Source organism: Arachis duranensis, chromosome 3, assembly GCF_000817695.3.
Source record: "Arachis duranensis cultivar V14167 chromosome 3, aradu.V14167.gnm2.J7QH, whole genome shotgun sequence".
Lineage (NCBI taxonomy): Eukaryota > Viridiplantae > Streptophyta > Magnoliopsida > Fabales > Fabaceae > Arachis > Arachis duranensis.
The window spans coordinates 5,086,315-5,109,690 of record NC_029774.3 but is presented as its reverse complement, the minus strand read 5'-3'; the positions used below and the strand labels follow the sequence as shown (position 1 = coordinate 5,109,690).

General features: G+C 33.8%; 4 protein-coding genes across 5 annotated transcripts; all 4 read right to left on the bottom strand.

Annotated features, from left to right (window-relative positions):
* Positions 1 to 133: 133 nt before the first annotated feature.
* LOC107476624 (fructose-bisphosphate aldolase 1, chloroplastic) lies at positions 134 to 7,011 on the bottom strand. 2 transcript variants are annotated; one of them, XM_016096470.3, is made up of 7 exons: positions 6,717 to 7,011; positions 6,261 to 6,530; positions 5,816 to 5,925; positions 5,639 to 5,729; positions 5,271 to 5,540; positions 5,182 to 5,191; positions 134 to 590 (listed from the first exon to the last, which is right to left on the bottom strand). In XM_016096470.3, the coding sequence occupies exons 1-7, from the start codon at positions 6,897 to 6,899 to the stop codon at positions 322 to 324; spliced, it is 1,203 nt and encodes a 400-aa protein (XP_015951956.2). In that variant the 5' UTR covers positions 6,900 to 7,011; the 3' UTR covers positions 134 to 321. The 2 variants fall into 2 exon arrangements, with proteins under 2 accessions (XP_015951956.2, XP_015951952.1); XM_016096466.2 differs by lacking the exons at positions 5,182 to 5,191; positions 5,271 to 5,540; positions 5,639 to 5,729; ... (1 more) ...; positions 6,261 to 6,530; positions 6,717 to 7,011 and adding exons at positions 680 to 949; positions 1,041 to 1,131; positions 1,336 to 1,445; positions 2,029 to 2,298; positions 2,578 to 2,876 and having other exon boundaries at positions 134 to 600.
* Positions 7,012 to 8,362: 1,351 nt separating this feature from the next.
* On the bottom strand, positions 8,363 to 12,823 carry LOC107476625 (endoglucanase 24). Its single transcript, XM_016096471.3, has 4 exons — positions 12,165 to 12,823; positions 9,908 to 10,207; positions 9,360 to 9,521; positions 8,363 to 9,195 (listed from the first exon to the last, which is right to left on the bottom strand). The coding sequence occupies exons 1-4, from the start codon at positions 12,573 to 12,575 to the stop codon at positions 8,587 to 8,589; spliced, it is 1,482 nt and encodes a 493-aa protein (XP_015951957.1). The 5' UTR covers positions 12,576 to 12,823; the 3' UTR covers positions 8,363 to 8,586.
* Positions 12,824 to 14,284: 1,461 nt separating this feature from the next.
* On the bottom strand, positions 14,285 to 17,337 carry LOC107476626 (uncharacterized). The gene is made up of 5 exons (XM_016096472.3): positions 16,959 to 17,337; positions 16,074 to 16,243; positions 15,743 to 15,809; positions 14,770 to 14,869; positions 14,285 to 14,635 (listed from the first exon to the last, which is right to left on the bottom strand). The coding sequence occupies exons 1-5, from the start codon at positions 17,206 to 17,208 to the stop codon at positions 14,524 to 14,526; spliced, it is 699 nt and encodes a 232-aa protein (XP_015951958.1). The 5' UTR covers positions 17,209 to 17,337; the 3' UTR covers positions 14,285 to 14,523.
* A 992-nt stretch (positions 17,338 to 18,329) lies between these two features.
* Positions 18,330 to 21,372, bottom strand: LOC107477118 (cytochrome P450 84A1-like). Its single transcript, XM_016097079.3, has 2 exons — positions 20,440 to 21,372; positions 18,330 to 19,013 (listed from the first exon to the last, which is right to left on the bottom strand). Exons 1-2 carry the CDS (start codon positions 21,370 to 21,372, stop codon positions 18,390 to 18,392), a joined length of 1,557 nt encoding a protein of 518 aa, XP_015952565.1. The 3' UTR covers positions 18,330 to 18,389.
* Between the last annotated feature and the right edge of the window lie 2,004 nt (positions 21,373 to 23,376).

The window sequence follows — 23,376 nt, the reverse complement described above, 5'->3', positions numbered from 1 at the left end:
AACAAATCATACTACTAGAGGATTTTGGCTCTCAACCAAGTGACATGTTTTCTAGTTAATTAATTACTCTTTTAAGTTGAAATTCAAACATTTTACTATATAATGATGCATATTCAAGTACATGGCTCCTAACTTATGGCAAAAGGCTTATTAAGTTGTAGAGTTGCACTTAATCATGAGCAAAACAGTCTCCATGAACAAAAATAGTCTCCAAGACTAGAACATTACAACTTTTACACAAATCAGTCTTCCATTCCAATCTTTCCCTCCACATTATGTTGCTGAACATGTATATATATATCAGATTCACCACTCAACATCTTAGTAGGAGTAGCCCTTCACAAACAACTCTTTCTTGGCTTCCTCAGATTCGCCGTCGCCGGTGTACTTTCCAAGCTGAGCAAGTGAGTTGGACTTGGCACGGAAAAGGAGGGCATCTTGAGCAGCCTTGACATTCTCCGGACGGCCTCCCCATGTCTTCAAGCAAGTGTTTTGGAGGGCTCTGGCATATGAGAAGGACACATGCCATGGGTTTGGAGATTGGTTCATTGCATTCAAGTTGAGGGTTGCTTCCACCTCAGATTGTCCACCTGACAAGAACTACACAAAATTGTACTTTTTCTTAGTACATCAACATATAAAGAACAATGTAATGATGGAGTTTGGCAGTGTTACTTACCATAATTCCGGGGACGGCCGGGGGAATTCTGCTGTGAAGGAGCTTGAGTGTGTAGTCAGCAACTTTTTGAGGAGAGGCCCTGTCTTTGGACTCAGCTCCAGGAGTAACCATGCTAGGCTTAAGGAGGATACCCTCAAACTGGACATTGTTCTCAGCAAGGTAGAAGAAAACCTCAGCCCAAACCTTTTTCGCTACCTCAAAAGTCCTGTCAATGCCATGTTCACCATCAAGCAAGATCTCTGGCTCCACAATTGGGACCAAGCCATTGTCCTAACCATTGAACCAAAAAAACAGCTTAGAAGACTATATAAATACAACTAAGTATTCTTGAATAACTTGAATTGTTTCTTTAATTTACTACCTGAGAAATGGCTGCATAGCGAGCCAAACCCCATGCTGCTTCCTTGACAGCCAAAGCAGAGGGACCATTGGGTATGCTCACAACAGTGCGCCTGGTTTATAAATTAAGTCATTATTAATGCAAAAACGATCTTAAAATTTCGATTTGAAAAATGCTAGGGAATCATTAGAATTTACTGTTTTTGACCATCAACTTAATTCATTTAATCTAGTAATCCAACAACATATTTTATTCCATACTTCTAAACATTTGATTTTGCTGCCACATAGAAAGAGGGCAATATGCAGAAACTCACCATTTGGCGAAACGAGCACCTTGCTGGTAGTATGCGGCTGAGCGAGAGGCAAGACCATCCAAACCTTGGCACCATGACTCATCATTGGAACCAGCCAAGGGCACCAAACCCTGTTGTTTTCAACGCATGCATAAACCATGTATTAACAAATACAATGGCATGAGTAAAATTCTAAACTTGTATATCATAAACCATCATGTTTTCTTAATAAAATACTACACACCAAGGAAAAAACGTTTGCTTTCTCTCTTTCATCTTACTACTTGTGCCTTTCACATACATGTACTACACAATGACAATGACAACGACAATCATGCAACAAAATATAAGCTAACTTCAATTATGGTATATCAAAAGTGCTACCTACACGCCAAAATGTATTTGTATGTAAATATATCTATTGTTTAACTTATTTTCAATATATATTTTGTATTTTAACATGTATTTTATACAATTGACTGATTTGATAGTTGGTTTTTGGTGTATATGTAGCCTATTTGATGCTAGATATATTTACATCATTCCTTCTATTCTTTACTTTATTGGTTAAGGCATAAAGGTAGTGCAAAACTTGCCTTATTTAATATTCAATAATCAATAAATGTTAAATAAGAGAAATTTTGACCGTTTTGTTTTTTACTAATTTTTCTGTTCTCAAATATTTCCGAAAGAAAGAAGGCACATTGAACTTACCTTGTCGACTTTGATACCAGGAACAATGCTTTGCTCTTTAAGTAAATCAACAATTTTCTTGCCATCAACGGTGGATTGGTAGAGAGTTTCCTCAAAGAGAATGGCACCGGAGATGAACTGACCAAGGCCTGGTGCTGCCACAAGGAGGGTACGGTATGCTTGGCGGTTAGCTTCAGTGTTCTCTAGCCCAATTGAGGCCAAACGCTTCCCACAGGTTGCATTTGACTCATCCATGGCCAAAATCCCTCGCCCAGGTGAAGCAATAGTTTTCTAAATATATTATACACATACACATTCAAAACATTACACGGTTGAAGAAGATTGAAGCAACAATTTCAAAACCATGCTAATGTAAGATGTAAAACTACACGCCCTCTGAAGTTCATAAATGGAGCTACTCTTGGTTTCTAGTTGGTAAAGTAAACCATGCTTTGGTGCAACATAAGTTCATAACTAAAGTACTAGAAATCCAAAGTGCAAAGAACAAAATGAATTATGGGGGTGAATCATTATCATCTAGCATTCAAAACAATGTTTTATCGTTCATACCGCGGTCTTGACGAGCTCATCGGCATAGGAACCAGCTCTGATGGTGAGTGCTGATGGTGATGGGGTGGCAGAGTTGGTTCTTGCAAGAGACACCGCAGTTTGGCGAAGTGTTTGGCCTTTAACCCACTCAGACTTGTCAAGAACTGGGGATGACTTGAGAAGAGTTGCTGATGCTGATGCTGAGGCCATTGTTTATTTCAATGCAATAAAATGGTATGAATCTGCCTTAACAAGCAGCAACACAATAATCTTATCCCCTTCAGCAACCTCTTTGTGTGCCTTTTTACCACACATGCACTCTGTTCTCTCTGTATTTATAGTTACCAAGTGATATCTCATTTGAGGCTCATGTCAACCAACCTATCCTCACCTGACATGTGGATGATAAATCCTGCTTACTTGGCATTTTGCGTTGTCAAAAAATTCTTAGGTGAATACTTTACACAAGTTTACCATCTCATATTAAACGCACCCTTAATAACAAGTAGTAAAAATACTATTTTTATTACGAGTGTGTTTAAATATAAGATGGTAAACTTGTGCTCTTACAATAATCTCCTGCATTAAGTGGTTGAAATGGATGGCTCTTTGCTCACCTTGTAAAAGTTAACAAATAGACTTGGAATTTGGAAATAAAAGGTAGATTTTTTTCCCCACAATTGTGCTGCTATTAGTGACAAAGGTGTAACATGCATCCAAAAGGGTACAAGTTAGTGGCTTTTGTATGGAAAAACCAGTGTGCGGTTATAACTAGGCTTGATGATGATGCAATTTGTCTCCTTCTAAAAGCTTCTATGGTCATGATTTAGTCTCAGATTTTGGAAAGATTGAGGTCTCCAAACTATGATATATCAGTGGTTTCCATTTATGCCAAACGGCATTGATATTCAATGGCCAAAGTCACAAATATATTTACTTTTCCTTCTTTGGTAGTAGGGCAACTATCAAGTCTATTAAGCAATCGCATGTAGATTGCTTAATAGACTTGATAGACAGAAGACAGAATTACCAAACCTATTTGAAGGGCAGGTAGTTAAGTTATCTGCAAACTTTGGTTAAAATAAAATAAGAATCCAACTGACATGGTTCTTGAAGTTGGCAAACTAATGAACATTATAAAGTGCAAACAGAACCAAGATTTCAACTCTACACATTACCAAGTGATAGCTTCTATAAAAGTATTTTATTTATTATTATAATCCAATCTAGTAAGGGCACTCTTGGTGATTAATCAACATTCTACTACAGTAATCCACTGAGTGTTTTATTTCCTATTCTAGTATTCTTAGCATAGAAGAGTACAAGGAATGAAATACAAAACCATATTCAATATCTATCACAAAAAAAAAGACAGGTGGGGGGCATTAAAAGAATATCCTTAGCTAGATATGCATAGTTCACAACTTGATCAAATCTTACACATCATCAATCATCCTTTGCTGATGTAATTCTTGAGTGAAGTTGAAAATCATGATTCATGAGTAAAACTAGAGAAAAGAAAAGACTATGTGAACAATGTAAAGGCCAAGAAGAGAGGGGCTCTTAGGTGTTTTTTTGGAATGATATTGTGTTGAGCTTGAGTCTAGTTTAAGAGACTAGTGGTGTCGGAAGGCCACTAGATATACATTAGTAAAAAATTTCAATTCTGGGAGAAAATTCTTTATTAAGAAGAGAAATATTTTGTGTACTTATTTTGTCTCGTATATCTGACACATAATTTTTTAAATGGATGAAAGTGAAAAATCTTTTATATAAATTCTACACTATATTTAATAACAAAGAGATATGTAACCAACTTAACATATATGATAAAAGGTAAATATTAATAACCCATTTGCCTTTTTAACAAGTTAGAAGAGTAATATAGTTGAGGTTACAATTTTGTTGATTTGTTATCCCAAGACAGATCCTTGACTCTTTGTAGCTTATGATTGATCACAATTAAGTACATGGGAAATAAATATGGGAATGGAAAAGTTCAGTTATCAGTTTACAGCTTCTGTTAGTTCTAGCTAATGATTATCTGCATTATGGTTCTTACATCTAAATAAATTAAAGGAGATGGGTATATACTCAAGGTTATAGTTACTTCTTTGAAGGAGGGCTTTCATCAAGTGCAGAAATTCACTGTATGAAGATGCATATATATTCAAGGACACAACTTCTAACTCATAGCAAAAGGTTTATTAAGTTGTAGAGGTGAAAGTGTTCCATAAACAAAAATAGTCTCCAAGACTACATAAAAACATTACACAATTTTACACAAATTAGCCTTCCATTCCATCTTGTTTTTGTTGCCTAACATGTATCATATCCATATCCACTATCAAACATCTTAGTAGGAGTAGCCCTTCACAAACAACTCCTTCTTGGCCTCCTCGGATTCGCCCTCGCCGGTGTACTTTCCAAGCTGAGCAAGCGAGTTAGACTTGGCACGGAAAAGGAGGGCATCTTGAGCAGCCTTGACATTCTCCGGACGGCCTCCCCATGTCTTCAAGCAAGTGTTTTGGAGGGCTCTGGCATATGAGAAGGACACATGCCATGGGTTTGGAGATTGGTTCATTGCGTTCAAGTTGAGAGTTGCTTCCACCTCAGATTGTCCACCAGACAAGAACTACACAAAATTGTACTTTTTCTTAGTACATCAACATATAAAGAACAATGTAATGATGGAGTTTGGCAGTGTTACTTACCATAATTCCGGGGACGGCCGGAGGAATTCTGCTGTGAAGAAGCTTGAGTGTGTAGTCAGCAACTTTCTGAGGAGAGGCCCTGTCCTTGGACTCGGCTCCAGGAGTAACCATGCTAGGCTTAAGGAGGATACCCTCAAACTGGACATTGTTCTCAGCAAGGTAGAAGAATACCTCAGCCCAAACCTTTTTCGCTACCTCAAAAGTCCTGTCAATGCCATGTTCACCATCAAGCAAGATCTCTGGCTCCACAATTGGGACCAAGCCATTGTCCTAAGCATTAAAAAGAATGCACATCAGAAGACTGTATTTATAGAAGTGAAACCAAAATGAAAATCTCTTTATGTAACTTAGTGTTTCTCACTTCTCACCTGAGAAATGGCAGCATAGCGAGCCAGACCCCAGGCTGCTTCCTTAACTGCAAGAGCAGAAGGACCATTGGGGATGCTCACAACGGTACGCCTAATTTATGAATGAAATTGAGTTTGATATAAGTTTGATGTTTCTGCCAAAGAAAAAGAGGACAATAACAATAGGCAGAAACTCACCATTTGGCGAAACGAGCACCTTGCTGGTAGTATGCAGCTGAACGAGAGGCAAGACCATCCAAACCTTGGCACCATGACTCATCATTGGAACCAGCCAATGGCACCAAACCCTGTTGTTATTGCCACATGAACCACTTGTTAAAGTGTAGAATGTAACAAATTATTAAACCACATCCCTAAAAGATAAGATGTCTTAAGACAGCAAGTTTTTTGGGTTTCTAATATGGTATCAGAGCCTATTCCATCCAATGGGAGATTACATGTCCCACATCTCTATCATCAATCAAATCAAATACTACCAAGTTCACATAAGAAGAGTATAGGAAATCTAGAAAAGCTAACAACTTTTGATTAACAGTTGACCAATATATCAACTTTTTTTTTCTTATGTTGTACACATAAGTTCAGTATAATTTGAAAGGAAATTGAAATAAAAAAGGGTTACCTTGTCAACTTTGATACCGGGAACAATGTTTTGCTCAACAAGTACATCAACAATCTTCTTGCCATCAACGGTGGATTGGTAGAGAGTTTCCTCAAAGAGAATGGCGCCAGATATGAACTGACCAAGGCCTGGTGCTGACACAAGCAGGGTACGGTATGCTTGGCGGTTAGCTTCGGTGTTCTCTAACCCAATTGAAGCCAAACGCTTCCCACAGGTAGCATTCGACTCATCCATGGCCAGAATACCACGCCCCGGTGAGGCAATAGTTTTCTGCATTCACATCAACAATTTGAACCAACTCAACATCAAAACAAATAAACACTACTAATGATATGTTAGTTGTAAACTCGTGCAGCTGTCTTCACGTGAAATTGTTAGTTGTAAACTTTTAGATAATTTGACGACTAAATTGTTATCTACACGTGAGTCTATCGTTGGTTAATGATTGATACATACGGCGGTCTTTACGAGCTCGTCGGCATAGGAACCAGCTCTGATGGTGAGTGGTGAAGGGGTGGCAGAGTTAGTTCTTGCAAGAGACACTGCAGTTTGGCGAAGTGTTTGGCCTTTAACCCACTCAGACTTGTCGAGAACTGGGGATGATTTTAGAAGAGTTGCTGATGCTGATGCTGAGGCCATTGTTTCAATGCAAGAAAAATAATGAATATGCCTAAACCAGCAACAACACCAAAACACAAGAATCTTATCCCCTACAGCAACCTCTTTTAGTGTGCCTCTTTACCACACATGCATGCTCTTCTCACAGTTTATATAGTTACAAAGTGATATCTCATTTGAGGCTCATGTCAATCAACCTATCCTCATTTGACACGTGGATGATAATTCCTGCTTACTTGGCATTCTGAGGTACGTTCTTTGGAATGGATGGTTCCTTTCAAACCTCCCCAAAAAAAAATTAAATAAATGAAAAATTAAGAAAATGGAGATATTTTTTTCTCCCTTAGCTTTGCGTTACTAGTAGCGACATATGTTATGTATAGCATTCATCCAAAAGGGTACAAAATAGTAAGAGTGGTTTCTAGGGGAATACAATTATATGCGGTTATAATTTACCTTATGATTATCTTGATTTGTCTTCTTCTTAGTGGTCTATGGTCCTGGTTTAGTTATAGGATCTTGTGAGATTAAGGTCTCAAAACCATGCTATATTGCTATGTGAGTTAGTTACTTGCGGATTTAGACCTCCCTCCCCTACCACACATGCCAAATTGCAATTATATTCATTATTCAATGACCTTGGTTAAAATGCAGCAATATCAATAGTTATGAAACATTAGAAGATTCTGGTTAACGAAATACAAGATTAACCTTTTTTTGTTTTTGGTCAGGACAAGATTAACTTCAAAAGAAAATTTGGTTCATCCCGGCTTAGACTGAACAAGAGATGGATCTTATCCACCAAAGGAAGCCCAATCATCTTGTTGGCCCATGAAGTTTCTATCTGGAAGTCTATCATTGTCTAGCCCAAAGACTAACCCCAATGTTTTGAAAAAATGTAGTTCCAATACCAAAAATCAAAAGAGAATATATAGTTCCAACAAAAAAAAAGGGTACAGTATGTTTTTTTATTTTTTAATATTTGTGATTTTTTTCAAAAAATATACTCAGTGTTATTTGATTTTGTTCTTATCGTTTTCGATTTGTATCAAAATTATTCCTACATTAGTTCCATGTAAAATTTTAGGAACAAAATTAAAAACTTTGAGACATAGTTTTGGTATAAATTGAAAGGACAAAATTGAATAAATCAAAAATGTTAAAAACAAAATTAAACAAAATTAAATAAGTAACTTTGAAAAAAATCACAAACATTAGAGACAAAAATCATACTTTATCCAAAAAAATTTATTTAGCTGAATTAGAGAACAAAAATGAGTCTAGCACTGGTGATAGTTACTTGGGTTACTTAAACTTCATATCCTGAATTGGATTTTTTAGAACTACATGTATATAGCAGGTTTTATGATCAGTCTTCTATTCTCAACAAACAAACAGGTATTCAAGAGTTTACACCTTTTTGAAAAAAAAGCTAAAATCTAATTCTAAACTGAGAAATAATAAGAACATGTTTGTTCCTGCGGTTTTGTTTATAAGTAATTAGAAGTTTGATTCATCCCTTATAAATGAAAACAAAATAAAAGTCACAAGGAGCTTTTGTGACTTCAACTCAATTCGGTTACATTTCTAAAACACGGGCAAAGCCTCTTCTATCTTGAATTCCCTCAAGATGAGAGACATCTTAATCTTAGCCCTATATCTTTCTTTAATTTACAAAAAATAACTTGTATTTGTTGACACTTATAAATTAACTGAAGTTAGGATTAGCAGCAAAATATGCTAGAACACCAATAAATGGTGCATTGATGTATGTGGTTGGCTCGGATTTTCTAAAATCATCCCTATTATCCACATACACATCATCTTCCCCAGGTCCTCCAACGATGGCTCCCACAAGCACATTTGGGTTTGGATCAGTGGAGTTGTAGTACATTGAACCTTCCTTGCATGCAATAAACTGAGGATGATCCTTGATGGAAGGTAAAGAGGAGCCACGGTGATGAATGCGCTGCGGATAGTAGTTGCTATATCCAACCATGTACGATAACCCCATTGGATTATCACCCAGAATGTAATCAACTTGCCTCTTAGCATGTTGCCGAAGTGTTTGAGCGCTAACGACAACATTCCCACAATTGAGGGACTGTGACGTGTGATCCAAGTAATTAGCATAAACCAACTCAAGGAATGAAATTGAAGTAGCATGTTGCAAGTTACTCCCTCCGGGCCTAAACAAAAGTCCACCAGGAGTGTACTCTATGTGTGAGCTAGGAGATTCGGGTATGAGCGTGCACATGAAGCTTTCGGCCGACGCCTTGAAGGATTCAAGTGAGTATAGATTTCCTTCAAAGACTTCCTGGGAGAGAAAAGGAGAGGGATTGATCAATTTGATTATCAACAAGATGCACGTTGATTTTAATTTCTGTTGGTATGATTTGTGTACATTTTTGGTGTCACATTAAACTTTTGTGATTTTAATATGTGTGGTTTAGTGGAGCAGAGGAGTAATGAGAGGCTGACCTTGGAGACAAGAACATTGAGGCCAGCATGCTTGTTGTCCCAACCAAATTCATTGATGTTGTCGTCAGCACCAAGCGTTTTGCCATTGGTTTGAAGGTAGTTGAGGAAATTATCATCCTTCGTGGCCCTTCTTAGCCATGCCGCACCCCACAATAACTCGTCCTATCATGTCACAAGTCACAAATACCGTTAATCAATATTCTATTCAAATTCAATTACTATATATCATCAGAGTAAAATAGTTTTACACGTTATAACAATGGTGTACATTATATCTGCACACAAATTTCCTTTGAACTTTGTCAATGATGAGCATAAATATACAAGCTAAGAAATTAGAATGCTAATTGGATTTAGCTATGATGGCTACACTTGTATTTATGCTAATTAATCTATTAAATTTATCATTTGGATGCATCATTTTCCTTGTCTCTTTCATTGAAAAGTTTAAATCGCTATCCTACCAATGCTTTTAGTCTCTAGTATATCCAAAAGGCAAAAGCAACTTATCCAATAGTATTATTGGTGGTCATAATCAAATTAGTTACCTGATATCCATCAAAATCACAATAATATGGGCAAGCACTATACTTAACATTGGCATTGTCACTGTAAGCACCCCTGTAGTTATCTGCAAATTGGAAGGCACTAATAGCATTCCGTAACAATGTTTCTGCATAACCCGGGTCAGTTGACCAGAATACCAAGGATGAGGCTGCGAGCGCGGCCGCGGTTTCACCGGCAACATCAGAAGCCGCGTTTGGGGCATCAACAGCGTACACCGTCCTGGCTGTGTCCATGTCCTCAGGCCTCTCCCAACAATCATGGTCTGAGCGTGGATCCCCCACCTATGCAATTATTTTAAAGGTCCTCATAAGACATAATAATTATAAGAAAACATTGAATTCTTGTTAATGCTCGGAATATATTAATTACAATTTTTGTTTAATCGTATTAAGATCATTTTCAAGAGAAATTTGTAAGGGGACATTGCAAAAACTAACACATGCAAAGTTAGCAACAAATGAGAAGTGAATGGTATAAAGCAAAAGGGAACGTGGGGCATCTTTATGCTTATTCCCTTGTGTGTAAACGACGTATGCTTGCTTCCACATTAAGTCATTAAGAATTGAAAAGGAAAGAATTCTGAACTTGTAAATTTCTAAGCCTATGAATTTCAAGACCCAATTGTGGTCCACGTTCATGCATAGTTGAGAAACTATAACTAACTATGGCCGCATTTGACAAAAGCAAAAGTGGCCCATTTGTGGACATTAAAGGATGGGGATTAAGCAAGACTTTTCTCTTAAAAAAATAGTGTCTGATCAATTCAAGTAATCAATTGACGCAAGAGATAACTTTAGTTAGTCATCACTCATTAAACCTTGAGACTAGACTAGGTAACACTCTACAAATAGTAGAATAGACACTATTATTGTACACATGCATGTATGTATCATACTATCATGTATGTATGTATGTATAATTTTTTATTCAATAGAAATTAAATTGAAACTAATAGGGGTGGGTTTAGATTTGGATTATCCAGGCTGTGCCCTATGAGGGTTGAGTGATGAATCATGAATGATTGAAAAGGTGCATGGTGCTGGGCTGCTGGCCCTGTGGTGTGGGTCCAAAGGATCAATAGTAGACAAAAGGAGACCATGTTCCCGCCACTTGTACGGATTAGTTGAACCCTCTCTTGAATTCACAGACGAACTTCACCCAACAACCCAATTTACCAACTCAACCACTACAATTAAATTGCAGTATATTTCCTCCCAAAAAATATACTTTTAAAAATTAGTAAGGCAAAAATAAAATATTTTTTTAATGTTAGAAAGATTAAAAAATCTAAATTTATTTTATTTAATATTCATTAATTTTAACAATAATAAACGAATGTTAAATAAGACAAATTTTAACTATTTTTTTATAATTTTTTTGTTGCTAAATATTTTTATTTATTTATTTACTTTATCAATTTTTTTTGAGAAAATATAAAGAGTTAATGGAATATTTGTACAATGTGTATAATAGAGGTTTAAGAATGTTTTATTCAGTATATTTATTATCTCTTGTATCCGAATGATTATTCTAAATAGTATGAGTGGATTGTGTTTGAAAAATTAGTAGTATTTTACCTGAATATTTATTCTTTAGCTCATATTGAACTAAATAAATAGCCCATTGTACGCATACTTCATTGGTTCTCTAGCAGAATTTTTTTTTTTTTTAAGAATTTGATCTCCCGCTAGTCGGAGCATTAATAAAAAGTAAATCTATCTCATTATTTCTCACCCAATTAAAAAGAGAAAACACTGAGTATTCCACACTTTCACGTGCAATGATGAAACTTTAATCAACATTATTAGAGTGGGCCATTTAACAACATTTTTTTTCTTTTTTCTAAGCAAAAGAAAATTAATAAAATTGACATTCAATTTCTGTAAATTAATAAATATAAATAAAACTTATTTAATTTTGATTCGCCCAATAAGTTTATACTATCTTCATCATATTTTCTTTACAAATAAAGAAAAAACCAAATCCACTACGCAATACCATAATTATATACTCGTTTTTTCTAATCCAAATGACATATATTCTCTTACTTGTGGCAACTTTATTCAAGCATTAGAGATCTTATGCGAATTATGATTTTCCTTAGACCTATTTTTCTACATCGTTAATAAATTATCATGATTACAATTCATCGTTTTACTTCTTAATCTAATGTCGCTTAAATTCGATTATAGTTAAAACAAAAGAGCAACTTGAATGAATTAGGTAGAGAAATGAAACCTGAACAAAAATCCGATTAGGCTGAGAAACGGTCTTGAGCAAGTAATCAGTAGCCCAACGGATTGCAAGCATTGCGTTTCTGAGTTCATTGGGAGGCATGATGGCACCGAACTCAAGGACGCTCCAAGCGAGCATAGTGGTGGTGAATGCCATCGGAAACCCAAACTTGATGTTGTCGCCGGCGTCGTAGTAACCGCCAACGAGATCGGCGTTGTAGGTCCATCCGTCGCTGAGTCCGGAGTTGCTACGCCAGCTCATCCTCTGGTCCTGCGGCAAGAACCCTGACCTCTGGCCTTCAAAGAACAGTACTGCCTTCGTCAACGCGTCTTGGTAGTCGTGACTTCCACTCGCTAACTTGGCAGCCATCAAGAATGGAAATGCAATGAGCGCAACTACAAACACTCCCTTCATCTTTTGAGTGCAGAATGTTGTAATGTTAAGAGTGTGCCGAGAAATGGCGAAGGTCAATTATGGTATTTATAGCTGAGATCGCCGACAATTGAATTACTAGTGGGAGTGAGAGTGAGAGTGTGAGAGAGAGAGAGAGATCACATGCTGTTGCTAAATCTCCTCGGAGTGCACAAATGAGAGTGATTCTCTTCGAGAAAAGAGAAGAGAGGAAAAGTGCGGTATTTGTGGGTCCACTTTCCAAGTTCTAAAATTTATGTCTTTTTGTTGGTTGATTTCAATGTGAATTCAGACTGTTTAGAATACAGGTCTTAGTAAATTTGTGCCTTAAAGTCATATGTCAAGAAGATAATAATCAAAATTTTTACATTTTTAATATATTTAATATATTGAAAGTGTAAAAAAAATAATTTTCAATCATTTTAGTCAAATATTTTTATGATACTTTTAAAATATATTGTTGCAACGTAGGTTAGCAAAATTCTAAATAACTTTTCATTTTCTATTGTCAAAAATTTAAATGTATTAGTATGTCAAAAATAAAATTTAATTTTGATGCATTATTAGTGTAAAGTAATTTTACATATACATCTAATTACGTAACACCACATCAATAAAAATAATTATTTTTTACATTAGTCACGTGAATAGTTATCTAAATTTCAAAAGAACCGATATAATTACACAACTATATAAAATGTTTTACACTGTATTAAACAAATCTATTCAACTAATCAAGATTGAGTAATTTTATTGAACAAAAATTTTAGTCCCAAAACATAAAATTTTAGTGTGTTTACTGTTTAGCGACAAAAAATTAGAACTAAAATTTTAATTTTAAGACTCAAATTTAAGATATAATTTAATTTTATACATTATACAAAATATAATATAAAAATTGTATTTAGTCTCTATTTTCTAGTCTCAATATACCTTTCAACCAATTTCTGTTTTCATAAAAATATTCATCTCTTGGGGGGAAAAAATGTAGTGGTGCAGGGACAGAGCACATAAACATACTCATCAGTGATCAGTCAATCTCCATTAAATTATTTCTTGTATCACATTAATTGTTTAGGAAATGAGCGAGTACCAAAGTCCCTTCATCTTTGACCTTAACAAATCACAAAAATGGAAATTTAGTTGACGGCGAAGCATTGCTTCATTAACATCCAAGCATCAAATTAATGTTCAATTAGTAACTGAGAAAAAAAATGAACATTAAAAGTCATAAGGTCCAGCTTTATTTTCAAATCAAACACAGAAAAATTCTATGGTGCTATCGTATTAGAATAGAAATGCAGATAAAACAAAGGAGAATCTCATATCATGAAAGGAGAATCTCATAGTCAGTATAATTCTCTTTTAAGAAAAGTTCAAGACCAGCTGGCGAAACCTTAGGAAGTTAGAGTTCAGCATATTCTAAGGGGAGGCAACACCTGTGCTGACTGGATGGCTAAACATAGTTTGAACAAACCATTTGGATATAGCTTTATTGATAAAGCTGATCTAAATTTAGAGATTCTCATAGAGCAAGATTGGAAGGTCTCTAGACCCATTAGTCAAATCAGTTAGTTTCCTTTTTTTTTGTTGGGCTTAGGCCCCATTATTTTACCAAAAAAAAAAGAAATGCAGATAAAACAAAGGTATTTAATTAGCGGATAAACTATAGAAGCCAACCCACACCGATACCTTCTGCAAAATCCATAATAGAACATGGGTACAACGAAGCCATCATAAAATCCTTTCATGTTTAATGGACCGCAAAGAACTTAAGAAACAAACAAAAGAAAGAGGAATCATTATAAAATTAGTGATACCTTACTTATTCTTAATAATTTCTAAATTTGTTTTATTACAATAAGTGATACATACACCGTCAGAATCCAAATAATAAAATTGGCCCCATTGATAAGAAAAATGGCCAAAATATGCAGAAATGTAACAAACTTCACTTGGGTCGCCTATATAAGATGTCATCTAAGGTCTCCTTTACGTAGTTACCCACTTTGTTCATGTTTTTTACAACACCGGCTGCCACTAGGATTGCATTTCTTCGAAACCTGCGTATTTGGAACCTTCAGGGGGTTAGATTTAGCATACTCGGAGAACATCTAATCATCTATACCATTTCTGTATCTAGAGGACAAATATAAAGTGCTAGAACAGCTAGTTTATGCCGAAAACTAATGCTTGCCTGTTAAGGAATTCTTCTGCTGTGGTATTTGGAGGTTTATTATATCTTCGGGGTTGTGGTTGTGGTTGTGATTGTGATTGAGGATGAGGTCGATGAGCACCTGGATAAACAACATTGATTAGCAAAGCAATAAATAAAAAGGGAGAAAACAAACGGAAGAACAAATAAAAAACAAAGGGAAAAAAAAGTAACGGACTCAAAATACATCATCAACAAAACAAAAAGGGCATAAAAATTGATGACACATTTTTTTTTAAATTTCAACTGCTCTACACAATATACACGTATAGTCTAATCGATGCGATAATCTCTGTCCAGGACTACCTAGAGGTGAGTTCTCAAAAATAAAGAATGACATTTATCCATTGCAAATTATAGATTTATTGTGCAGAAGAAAGGATCATACTAAAAAACAGCTGGAAGTATAACTGTGTCATGCATTTCAAGTGATGCTTCAGTAATTAGGATAATATCACTTGCCTCATTACAAGTGTAGAGAAGACTACTGGTAGAATAGAGCAGAGGAAATTGCTCAAACACAAGCGCTATCGAAAATCTTTGGTGCATAATTACTTATTAACAAAGAATATCTTCAATTGATAAAATTATTCAAGAATGGAAAACTAATTACGATTGACAGAAAAAGTGGTCATATTTTACTTTCTTTCAAAGATAATTTATAATGTCAAAAACCAGCAACTTGAAATTGCTAGAGAACACAACAAATAAAATGCTCTAGTGCTTCTATAACATAGCATGAATATCTTCCAGCTTTACATATATAACATTGTAGGAGAAGTTATCACTGCTACAAAGAGAAACACCACGAACCAAGAGAATTGTCCAATATGCTGATACTTTTAAATATATTGATATTCAGTTTATATGTTAAAGAGGAACAAATGAAAAGGAAGGAAATAACACATGAACTGTAAACATATAGATAAATAAAAGAAAGAGAAACTCAGAGTACCTTCTTTATGAGCATTTACAGGAACTTGGCCAGCAGGCGAAGTTGAAGACCTCTCCTCCAACACCACCTGAAACAAGCACCGGTGGCATCAGAACTAGTACCATATCTCCTTGGACATAATTGAAATGCTTACTTTGACACCACCACCCTCCCCACCCTCGTTCCCCTTATTTATTTTATTTATTTTCTTCTTCAATGAACTCTCAAATGATTTTTCATCCCCTGTAATAAATTGATGCTAGCTCCATGATACATGCAATGATATCATGTTAAATATGTTGAAAAGAGATAAACCTATACATGAATAATAAAGAAGGTTTAGATATCAAACCTCAAGCCCAGTGCAAAAGGGCAACTTCGCTGTTTTGTCCTGTGAGTCAGCAGAAGAGTCCTTGTTGTCTAAGTAGACTGAGTATCCAAGGCAAGCATACTTGAAATTTGCAAGGCTGCGGCCCTCTTTTGAAGCTTCCAACTCAGTCTCTCCAACAACATATGGAGGTACTGCTTAAATGCATATGAACATCAAAATCAAAATCTTGAAAGCTTATAATATTACTAAAATTAAAATATTATGAATGACAAGATATCAACTAGCTGCTGCGAAATTGAGCAAGCAACAACCAAGAGATATAAACATCTCAAATAAGGCCATAGAATATGCTTCAATCTGCCTTTGCAGAATAAAACAATAGTATATAACCAAACTCAACACTGATGAACATTAGACAATTCAGCATCCGTTACGTTCAAGACATGTAATATAAATTAAAAAATCCAAGTTATTTGTCTATCAATTGAATTGTATAACACCACAATGAATACGTACATGTTCAACAATCCAATTTTCAGTAAAATGATCATCAAATACACAAATTCATAGCTAGCCAACTCCAAATACCAACTTCCCCAGATTAAAAGGGAATGAATCTTGGCCTTCAAAATACAATTGAACATCAAGATTAGATACTATGCTTTTCATGCTTTCCTAAGCTCTGGTAGCAAACATAACATGTTAAACGACAAAGATTGCCATTTTCTTAGCTACAACTTTTCACATTTTCAACCAATGCATTTTCTAATCTCCTTTTTCTTTTCTTTTCTTTTGCCCTGGCCTACCAGCTCTCAGGAAATCAAAACCATAATAACAGATAAAAAAATGACAAAAACTATTTTCTTTAGTAAAAGAAAGAAGCGGGAACGGGATAAAGGAAGAAACCTTGTTGGAGCGTACTGGAGAAGCCAACACAAGTAGGGTTCTTGGATTTGGATTTGTGAACCGAAGAGTAGTAAGCACATCCCTTACACGATCTTGCTTTGGATCCTCGAGTGGTGCTATTAGGAGAATTAGGGTTTGTGTTTGGATTTGGATTCGGATTAGCTTTGTCGTTAGGAGCAGGGATTCGAGCTTGACCTTCTCCTTCTCCTCCTCCCATTGTTGCTGCTGCTTCATCTCTGTTACTCTCCATCGATTCGCGGAGGAACTTGCTGCTTAATTTTCACATTTTCCGAGCTATTTATATATTTAACCACAATGAATAACCACAAAATGCAACCTTTTTTTTCTCTTTCGGTATTAAGCAAAACAAGAAATGCAACAATGAATAAGAGACACGACACTGCGTTTTGCATTTTTTTTTTGGTCATAACACTGCGTTTTGGATTGAGCTTAAGAAAAAGAACTTGAAGTATCAATTTGATTTTGAATCTGGCCCAAAAGAAAACGAGACAAGCCCACAACGAGTCCAAAAATATAAGTATAAAAAAACAAGGTTTTTTGGCCTTAAGCCCCTTTAATTTACCAAAAAAAAAAACAAGGTTTTAATTAGTCAATAATAATTTTTTTGTAAAAATATTCTTTTAATCATTTTTTAAAAAAATTAGAATTTAAAATTATGATTTATGGTTTCATTTTAAAAATTTAGTACTTAAAATTTAGGGTATAAAAATGGGTTAACAAAATTAACTTCCTATTAACTCATCCAAAAATTAACAATTTGGCTTTGATTTCACCTTATTATAAGGGCCAATTCGAAATTCCATTTTATTAACGAATCAATTTTTTTACGAGAAAATATAGGGAGCCAATAGAATATCTGTACAATGTATATAATAGGGTTTAGGGATGTTCGATTCAGTAGGATATCAGATGTTTATTATCGCTAGTACCTGAATGATTATTCTGGATAGTATGGGTGTATTGTGTTTGAGAAATTAGTAGTATTTTATCATGAATATTCATTTTTTTAACTCATATTAGACCAAATAAATAGTCCATTGTACATATTGTACAAATAATCTATTGACTCTCTAGCAGAATTTTTTTTTTATTTAATAAAATGGTTGACGACAAAAATTAAGAGAAACAGAAGAGAAAACGCTAGGTGAAAAAGTTGATTCTCCCGTTTTTTTTTTCTTTTCGAATTTACTTGAATTAGTGCTAATAATGAGGAAAAAATTTTAATAATGCGTTCAAGGTCTCTCAACACCACACCATAACACCAACTTTATACAAGCAAATTAACCACAACATTTATTGCAATGACAAGTTCACAAACAAAGCTAACAGAAGCAAACACAAAATGGACATGACTTTGTTGACACAAATACTTACCCTTAATACTCAAGTTTCACTAGACATTTCTAGGACTTAATAAAGAGGGCACTTGAGACGATAAGTAGGTACCGCAACAAGTTGAACTGCTCTTGGAGCTGTGAGCCCAAAAGTATCACTCATATCAAGATCCTCGGGCTTCATTCCATTGGGCAACTCCCAATTGAAGCAATGAAGCAAATGGGCCACTGTTAACTCCACAGTATAAAGCCCAAGTTGCATCCCTGGGCATGACCTTCGGCCCGACCCAAATGGAATGAACTCGAAATCGCTTCCTTTGAAATCGGGTGCGGCTTCTCGCAAGAATCTTGAAGGATTGAATGTCTCAGGCTCATCCCACGCGCTGCTGTCGCGTCCTGTAGACCACGCGTTGATCCAGACACGTGTCCCCTTTGGGATTGCGTAACCCTCAATGACGCTGTCCTCTGCGCTCTCGTGAAGAGCCATTGGAATTGGAGGGTGGAGACGCAAGGCTTCTTTGACCACGCACTTGAGGAAAGTCAACTTTTCGAGATCCGATTCATTGAACCTTCGGCCCAAGCCCACAACATCAACAAGCTCTTGTTGGACCTTGTGAAGATCCATTGGGCTTCTCAAAAGCTCCGCCATAATCCATTCAATCACTGATGCTACTGTCTCAGTTCCTCCAAACATGACATCCTAATGACCAAAGCAAAAAATTTTAATTCTTTTAATAAATTTAATGCATAGAAATCTAAAAGATTTATATTTGCTTTAAATTTTCTATCTGAAAATTTTAATCGTAGCATTTTTAAAAGGTGAATTATATGGTAAAGATGTAAGTTTATAGATTTTTTTTTATGGGATGAAAGACAGAAAGAAAAATTGAAAAAGGTAGGACTTACACTTTAAATAACAATAAAATAATAAAAAATAACTATAAAAAAAATATTTTCTCTCTTTATACCACTTCAATCTGTATAGTAGAGTGGTCCTTTTTAAAAAGTATTCTTAGGAGATTTATTAATCTTATTAAAATAGATTTAACTAACATTTGTTTTTACAAAACATATTAGACTATTATTAACAAAAAGTTTTTATTTTTTATTTTCTTAAATGCATGATAAATATATTAAAATAAAAAATTTATGTATTTTTTATAAATTAATTTTAACTAATAACTTTAACATATACTCTTAAAATGCATATTAGTTAAATTCTATTAATAAATATATTTAACACTACTACAGTAAATTTGCACCAATAGGTTTTTTGAATATTTATGAATTTATGAAAACAAAAAGAAGTTCTAATGAGATAATATATTTATCCAAAAAGATTAAATGATTAATGTAAAATGATTATTTTTTAATATTAAAAATGGGAATTTCAAAATAATCATTGTTTTAATTAGTTATTCATTCTTTATTGGGTGGTTAATTTTGTTATGGTACAAAACAAAGGATTTAGATTTTAACCTCCTTACATAAAATTTCAAAAGTCCTTAGTATCCATCATATATCGCTGATAATTATACACCAAATATAAAAATTCACATGTATTTATTTTAATATAAAATTGTTAGGTAAAAATTATTAAATAATTTAATATATTTAATTAAATTATTATTTAACTATTTTTAATTTTCAACTTCGCATAAAAACAATTGTATATGATTTATATGAGTGTTTACCTCTATCAAAGTAGACAAAGAATCTTTTGTAGACAAAGAAAGTAATTTATATCATTATTACTGAACCATTTTAAGCAAAAACAATTTGGTAACATTATTAGTTCAATTTATTACTATATTTCTCACACTAATAATACATCATCATTATTGAATTATTTGGTCGATCAGAATTCAATGAATTTGTAACAAAAATCTCAACAGTATATCTGCCTAAATGGAAATTATTTTCTTTTTGAAAAGTTTTGGCTATTTAAGAATCAATAATAAACGAGAAACAGCAAGGAATATACTGAATTAATTTCATCAAAGCAATATCTGATGAAGAAAAAAAAGTAGTGATATCTGCCAAATTAATGCTCAAGAGAAAGTCAACTTAAAATGATAAAATCAAAAGGATATCATAATAATTATATTAATTATGTATTTAATTACCATGATAAGAGCTTTGATATTGTCTCTAGTAAGCTTAAGGATTGATGGTGAATTGTTTGGCTTCACAGCATCATCACCAACACTACCTTCATTAAGAAAATCCATAAGCTCATCAACCATATCTTTATCTGCATCATTATCATTCTCCATGTTGATGTTCCTCTTTTTGATATGATCATCAATGATCTCATCAATAAACACATCAAGTGCTTTTCGTGCATTGACCAATCTCTTGTGAAAATCTTGTGCATGCAACCAACCCAACCACGGAATGAAATCTGCAATGTTAAAAGCTCCAAAAAGCTTTGAAAACTCTTGTAAGATTCCCATGAATTCCTCTTCCCCCTTATTTAAACTCGCACCAAACGCGGCCTTATAGGTGACCCTCCTCGTTAGAGCAAAAATCAATTCACCCAAATTCATGGCTGAACCAAGGTTCGCTGATATGGTTCGAACCGTTTCTTCAACTTCTTCACGAACCGAGGCCCATGACTCGGCCCGCTTGCGACTAAAAAGCTTCATTACACAGATCTTACGCATCTGCCGCCAAAACGGGCCGTAGTTTGCGAAAGCCATGTCGGCCCGGTCGTATGTCAAGTAAGAAATTGCAACATTTGCGGGCCGATTTGCGAAAGCGCTATCTTGGGCCTGGAGAACCTCACGGGCCATTTGTGGTGTTGATATTGCCACTATATGGAGGGAGCCCATTTGGAGATGAACAAGCCCACCATATTGTTTGGCGAGCTTATCCAGGCCCCGATGGGTAAGTTGGTCCATCATTAACATGCTTCCTATGATGGGTAGGCCTTTTGGGCCTGGTGGGTATGGTAGCTTTCGACGAAGTCGAAAGATGAAGAAGACAGTGAAAGCCAAGACAGAGAAGAAAATAAAAATGGTGGTTGAAGATTGAAAAGTGTGTAGAAAAAACTCCATGATGTTTTGTTATGTTATGGATGGAAACGGGTCAAGGGAAGCTTTTATATAGAGCTAATAAATGCATTAATATCAGAGAGAGAGAGTAAAATGATGATGGCGGTTTTATTTTATAACAAAGGAAAAAATGGTGTGTAATCCAATATTATAATTAACAAGTTTAATCATCCGTGTCATGCATGTGATAAGATTGAAATTATAATTTTAAGTTGTTATGTTAAATTTCGTTTTAATTATAATAATTTAATTAATAAAAAAATAACTTATATACGTTATTTTTCTTTTTTTAATATAGTGTTAATTGTATTAACTATAAAATAGTTATTTAATCTACTTTTTTCAATAAATCAGGCATATATACTCAATATGGCCATAAATAAATCTACCAACAAAGTTTTATATGTTGGTATACTGTGAAGTAAGAAAATATCAAAATCAGCTAAAAATGAAGAACAAATTAATAGAGAATCCTAATGCAGAAAATTTTGTAATAAACAATAAATAATTTAAACCTACTGAATAACAATTCAATGCTATCCTTTGATACCTGCAAAATATATACATGAAATAACATTGTATCAATGTTTGTATATAAAATTATATGATTAACGTAATTATAAAATTGTTTGTCAAGAGAATAAAATTATACGAATTTTTATGATAATTTTAATATTCTCAAACTATTAATGTACAATAAGAATTCATCTATTAGTTCTTATAATTTCTAAATTTTTTTAAGTGATAGTAATAAATTTTAATAAATAAATAGATTTAGTAAGACATTTTGTTATTACCTTCTTATTATAGGCTCTCAAAAACTTCTCTATATACCACATTCATCGTACAGTAATTTCCAAGTGTATTAACCCGTACCATGCACGTGATAAAATTAAAATTATAATTTTAAATTATTTTGTTAAGATTAATTTAAATTATAATAATTTGATTAATAAAAATATAACATGTTATGGATTAATATAAATTATAATAATTTGATTAATAAAAATATAACATGTTATGTATTATTTGTTTTTTTTAAGCTAGTGTTAAATATATTAACTCTAAATAGTTATTAATTGGTTTTAGTAATCTACTTTCTTCAATAAATCAAACATATATACTCAATATGACAATAAATAACTTAATAATACTTAGACCCACCAACAAATTTTTATATGTTGTTTTACTGTCAAATAAGAATATATCAAAATTAGCTCAAAATAAATAATAAATTATTAGAGAATTCTAATGCACAAAATTCTCTAATAAACAATGAATAATTTAAATCTACTAAAAAATAACTCAACACTTTTTTTTTACGCCTGCAAAATATATACCTAAAATAATATTATATCAATGTTAGTATACAGTTTTACAATCATCGACCGTATTTACTATACATGACTCCTTCTTAAAAGTTATTCTATACACATGTGTAGTCGGAAGATAAATTACTGGACTTTATTTTAGTTTTCTAAATTATTATAATTATGCATTATTCGTTAAATGCTAATTGTAATATTGTAATATAATCATAATAAAGATATTTTTCTAAAATAAATTTAGAAGAGAGAATAGTACTTTCATTTTGGAGAGAAAATGAATTCATGAGAAATTGACACCTCAATTTTATTAGTTGATAATGTATTAAATATTGATTTTATATAATTATAATAAAAATATTTCTCTAAATTAGTATAATCATGCATTATTCGTTAAATGTTAATTGTAATATAATTATAATAAAGATATTTTTCTAAAATAAATTTAGAAAAGAAAATAGTGATTTCATTTTAGAGAAAAAATGAATTCATGAGGAATTAACAAATCACTTTTATTAGTTGGAGAAAAAAATCCAATTTTAGTATATTTTGTCATTATTATACATTTTTCTCTAATCATATATCAATTGTTTTCTTTTCTTTGTTTCAGCATTTTGAACCTGGGTTTAACTTCTTGTAGTTCTCATTTCTCAGTCATTCTATTAGATGTAGTTGATAACTA

What these genes read in the sequence shown, in the direction of transcription:
- LOC107476624 (XM_016096466.2), bottom strand. Translation starts at nt 2,766, where the DNA reads ATGGCCTCAGCATCAGCATCAGCAACTCTTCTCAAGTCATCCCCAGTT. An exon ending in ATGAGCTCGTCAAGACCGCG is followed by an intron (nt 2,299 to 2,577) that starts GTATGAACGATA and finishes TAATATATTTAG; the next exon opens with AAAACTATTGCTTCACCTGG. An exon ending in GCTATGCAGCCATTTCTCAG is followed by an intron (nt 950 to 1,040) that starts GTAGTAAATTAA and finishes TTCAATGGTTAG; the next exon opens with GACAATGGCTTGGTCCCAAT.
- LOC107476625 (XM_016096471.3), bottom strand. Translation starts at nt 12,575, where the DNA reads ATGAAGGGAGTGTTTGTAGTTGCGCTCATTGCATTTCCATTCTTGATG. An exon ending in CTAATCGGATTTTTGTTCAG is followed by an intron (nt 10,208 to 12,164) that starts GTTTCATTTCTC and finishes ATAATTGCATAG; the next exon opens with GTGGGGGATCCACGCTCAGA. An exon ending in GTGATTTTGATGGATATCAG is followed by an intron (nt 9,522 to 9,907) that starts GTAACTAATTTG and finishes GTGACATGATAG; the next exon opens with GACGAGTTATTGTGGGGTGC.
- LOC107476626 (XM_016096472.3), bottom strand. Translation starts at nt 17,208, where the DNA reads ATGGAGAGTAACAGAGATGAAGCAGCAGCAACAATGGGAGGAGGAGAA. An exon ending in CCTTTTGCACTGGGCTTGAG is followed by an intron (nt 15,810 to 16,073) that starts GTTTGATATCTA and finishes TGCTTGTTTCAG; the next exon opens with GTGGTGTTGGAGGAGAGGTC. An exon ending in GCAGAAGAATTCCTTAACAG is followed by an intron (nt 14,636 to 14,769) that starts GCAAGCATTAGT and finishes CCAAATACGCAG; the next exon opens with GTTTCGAAGAAATGCAATCC.
- LOC107477118 (XM_016097079.3), bottom strand. Translation starts at nt 21,372, where the DNA reads ATGGAGTTTTTTCTACACACTTTTCAATCTTCAACCACCATTTTTATT. An exon ending in ATATCAAAGCTCTTATCATG is followed by an intron (nt 19,014 to 20,439) that starts GTAATTAAATAC and finishes TTTGGTCATTAG; the next exon opens with GATGTCATGTTTGGAGGAAC.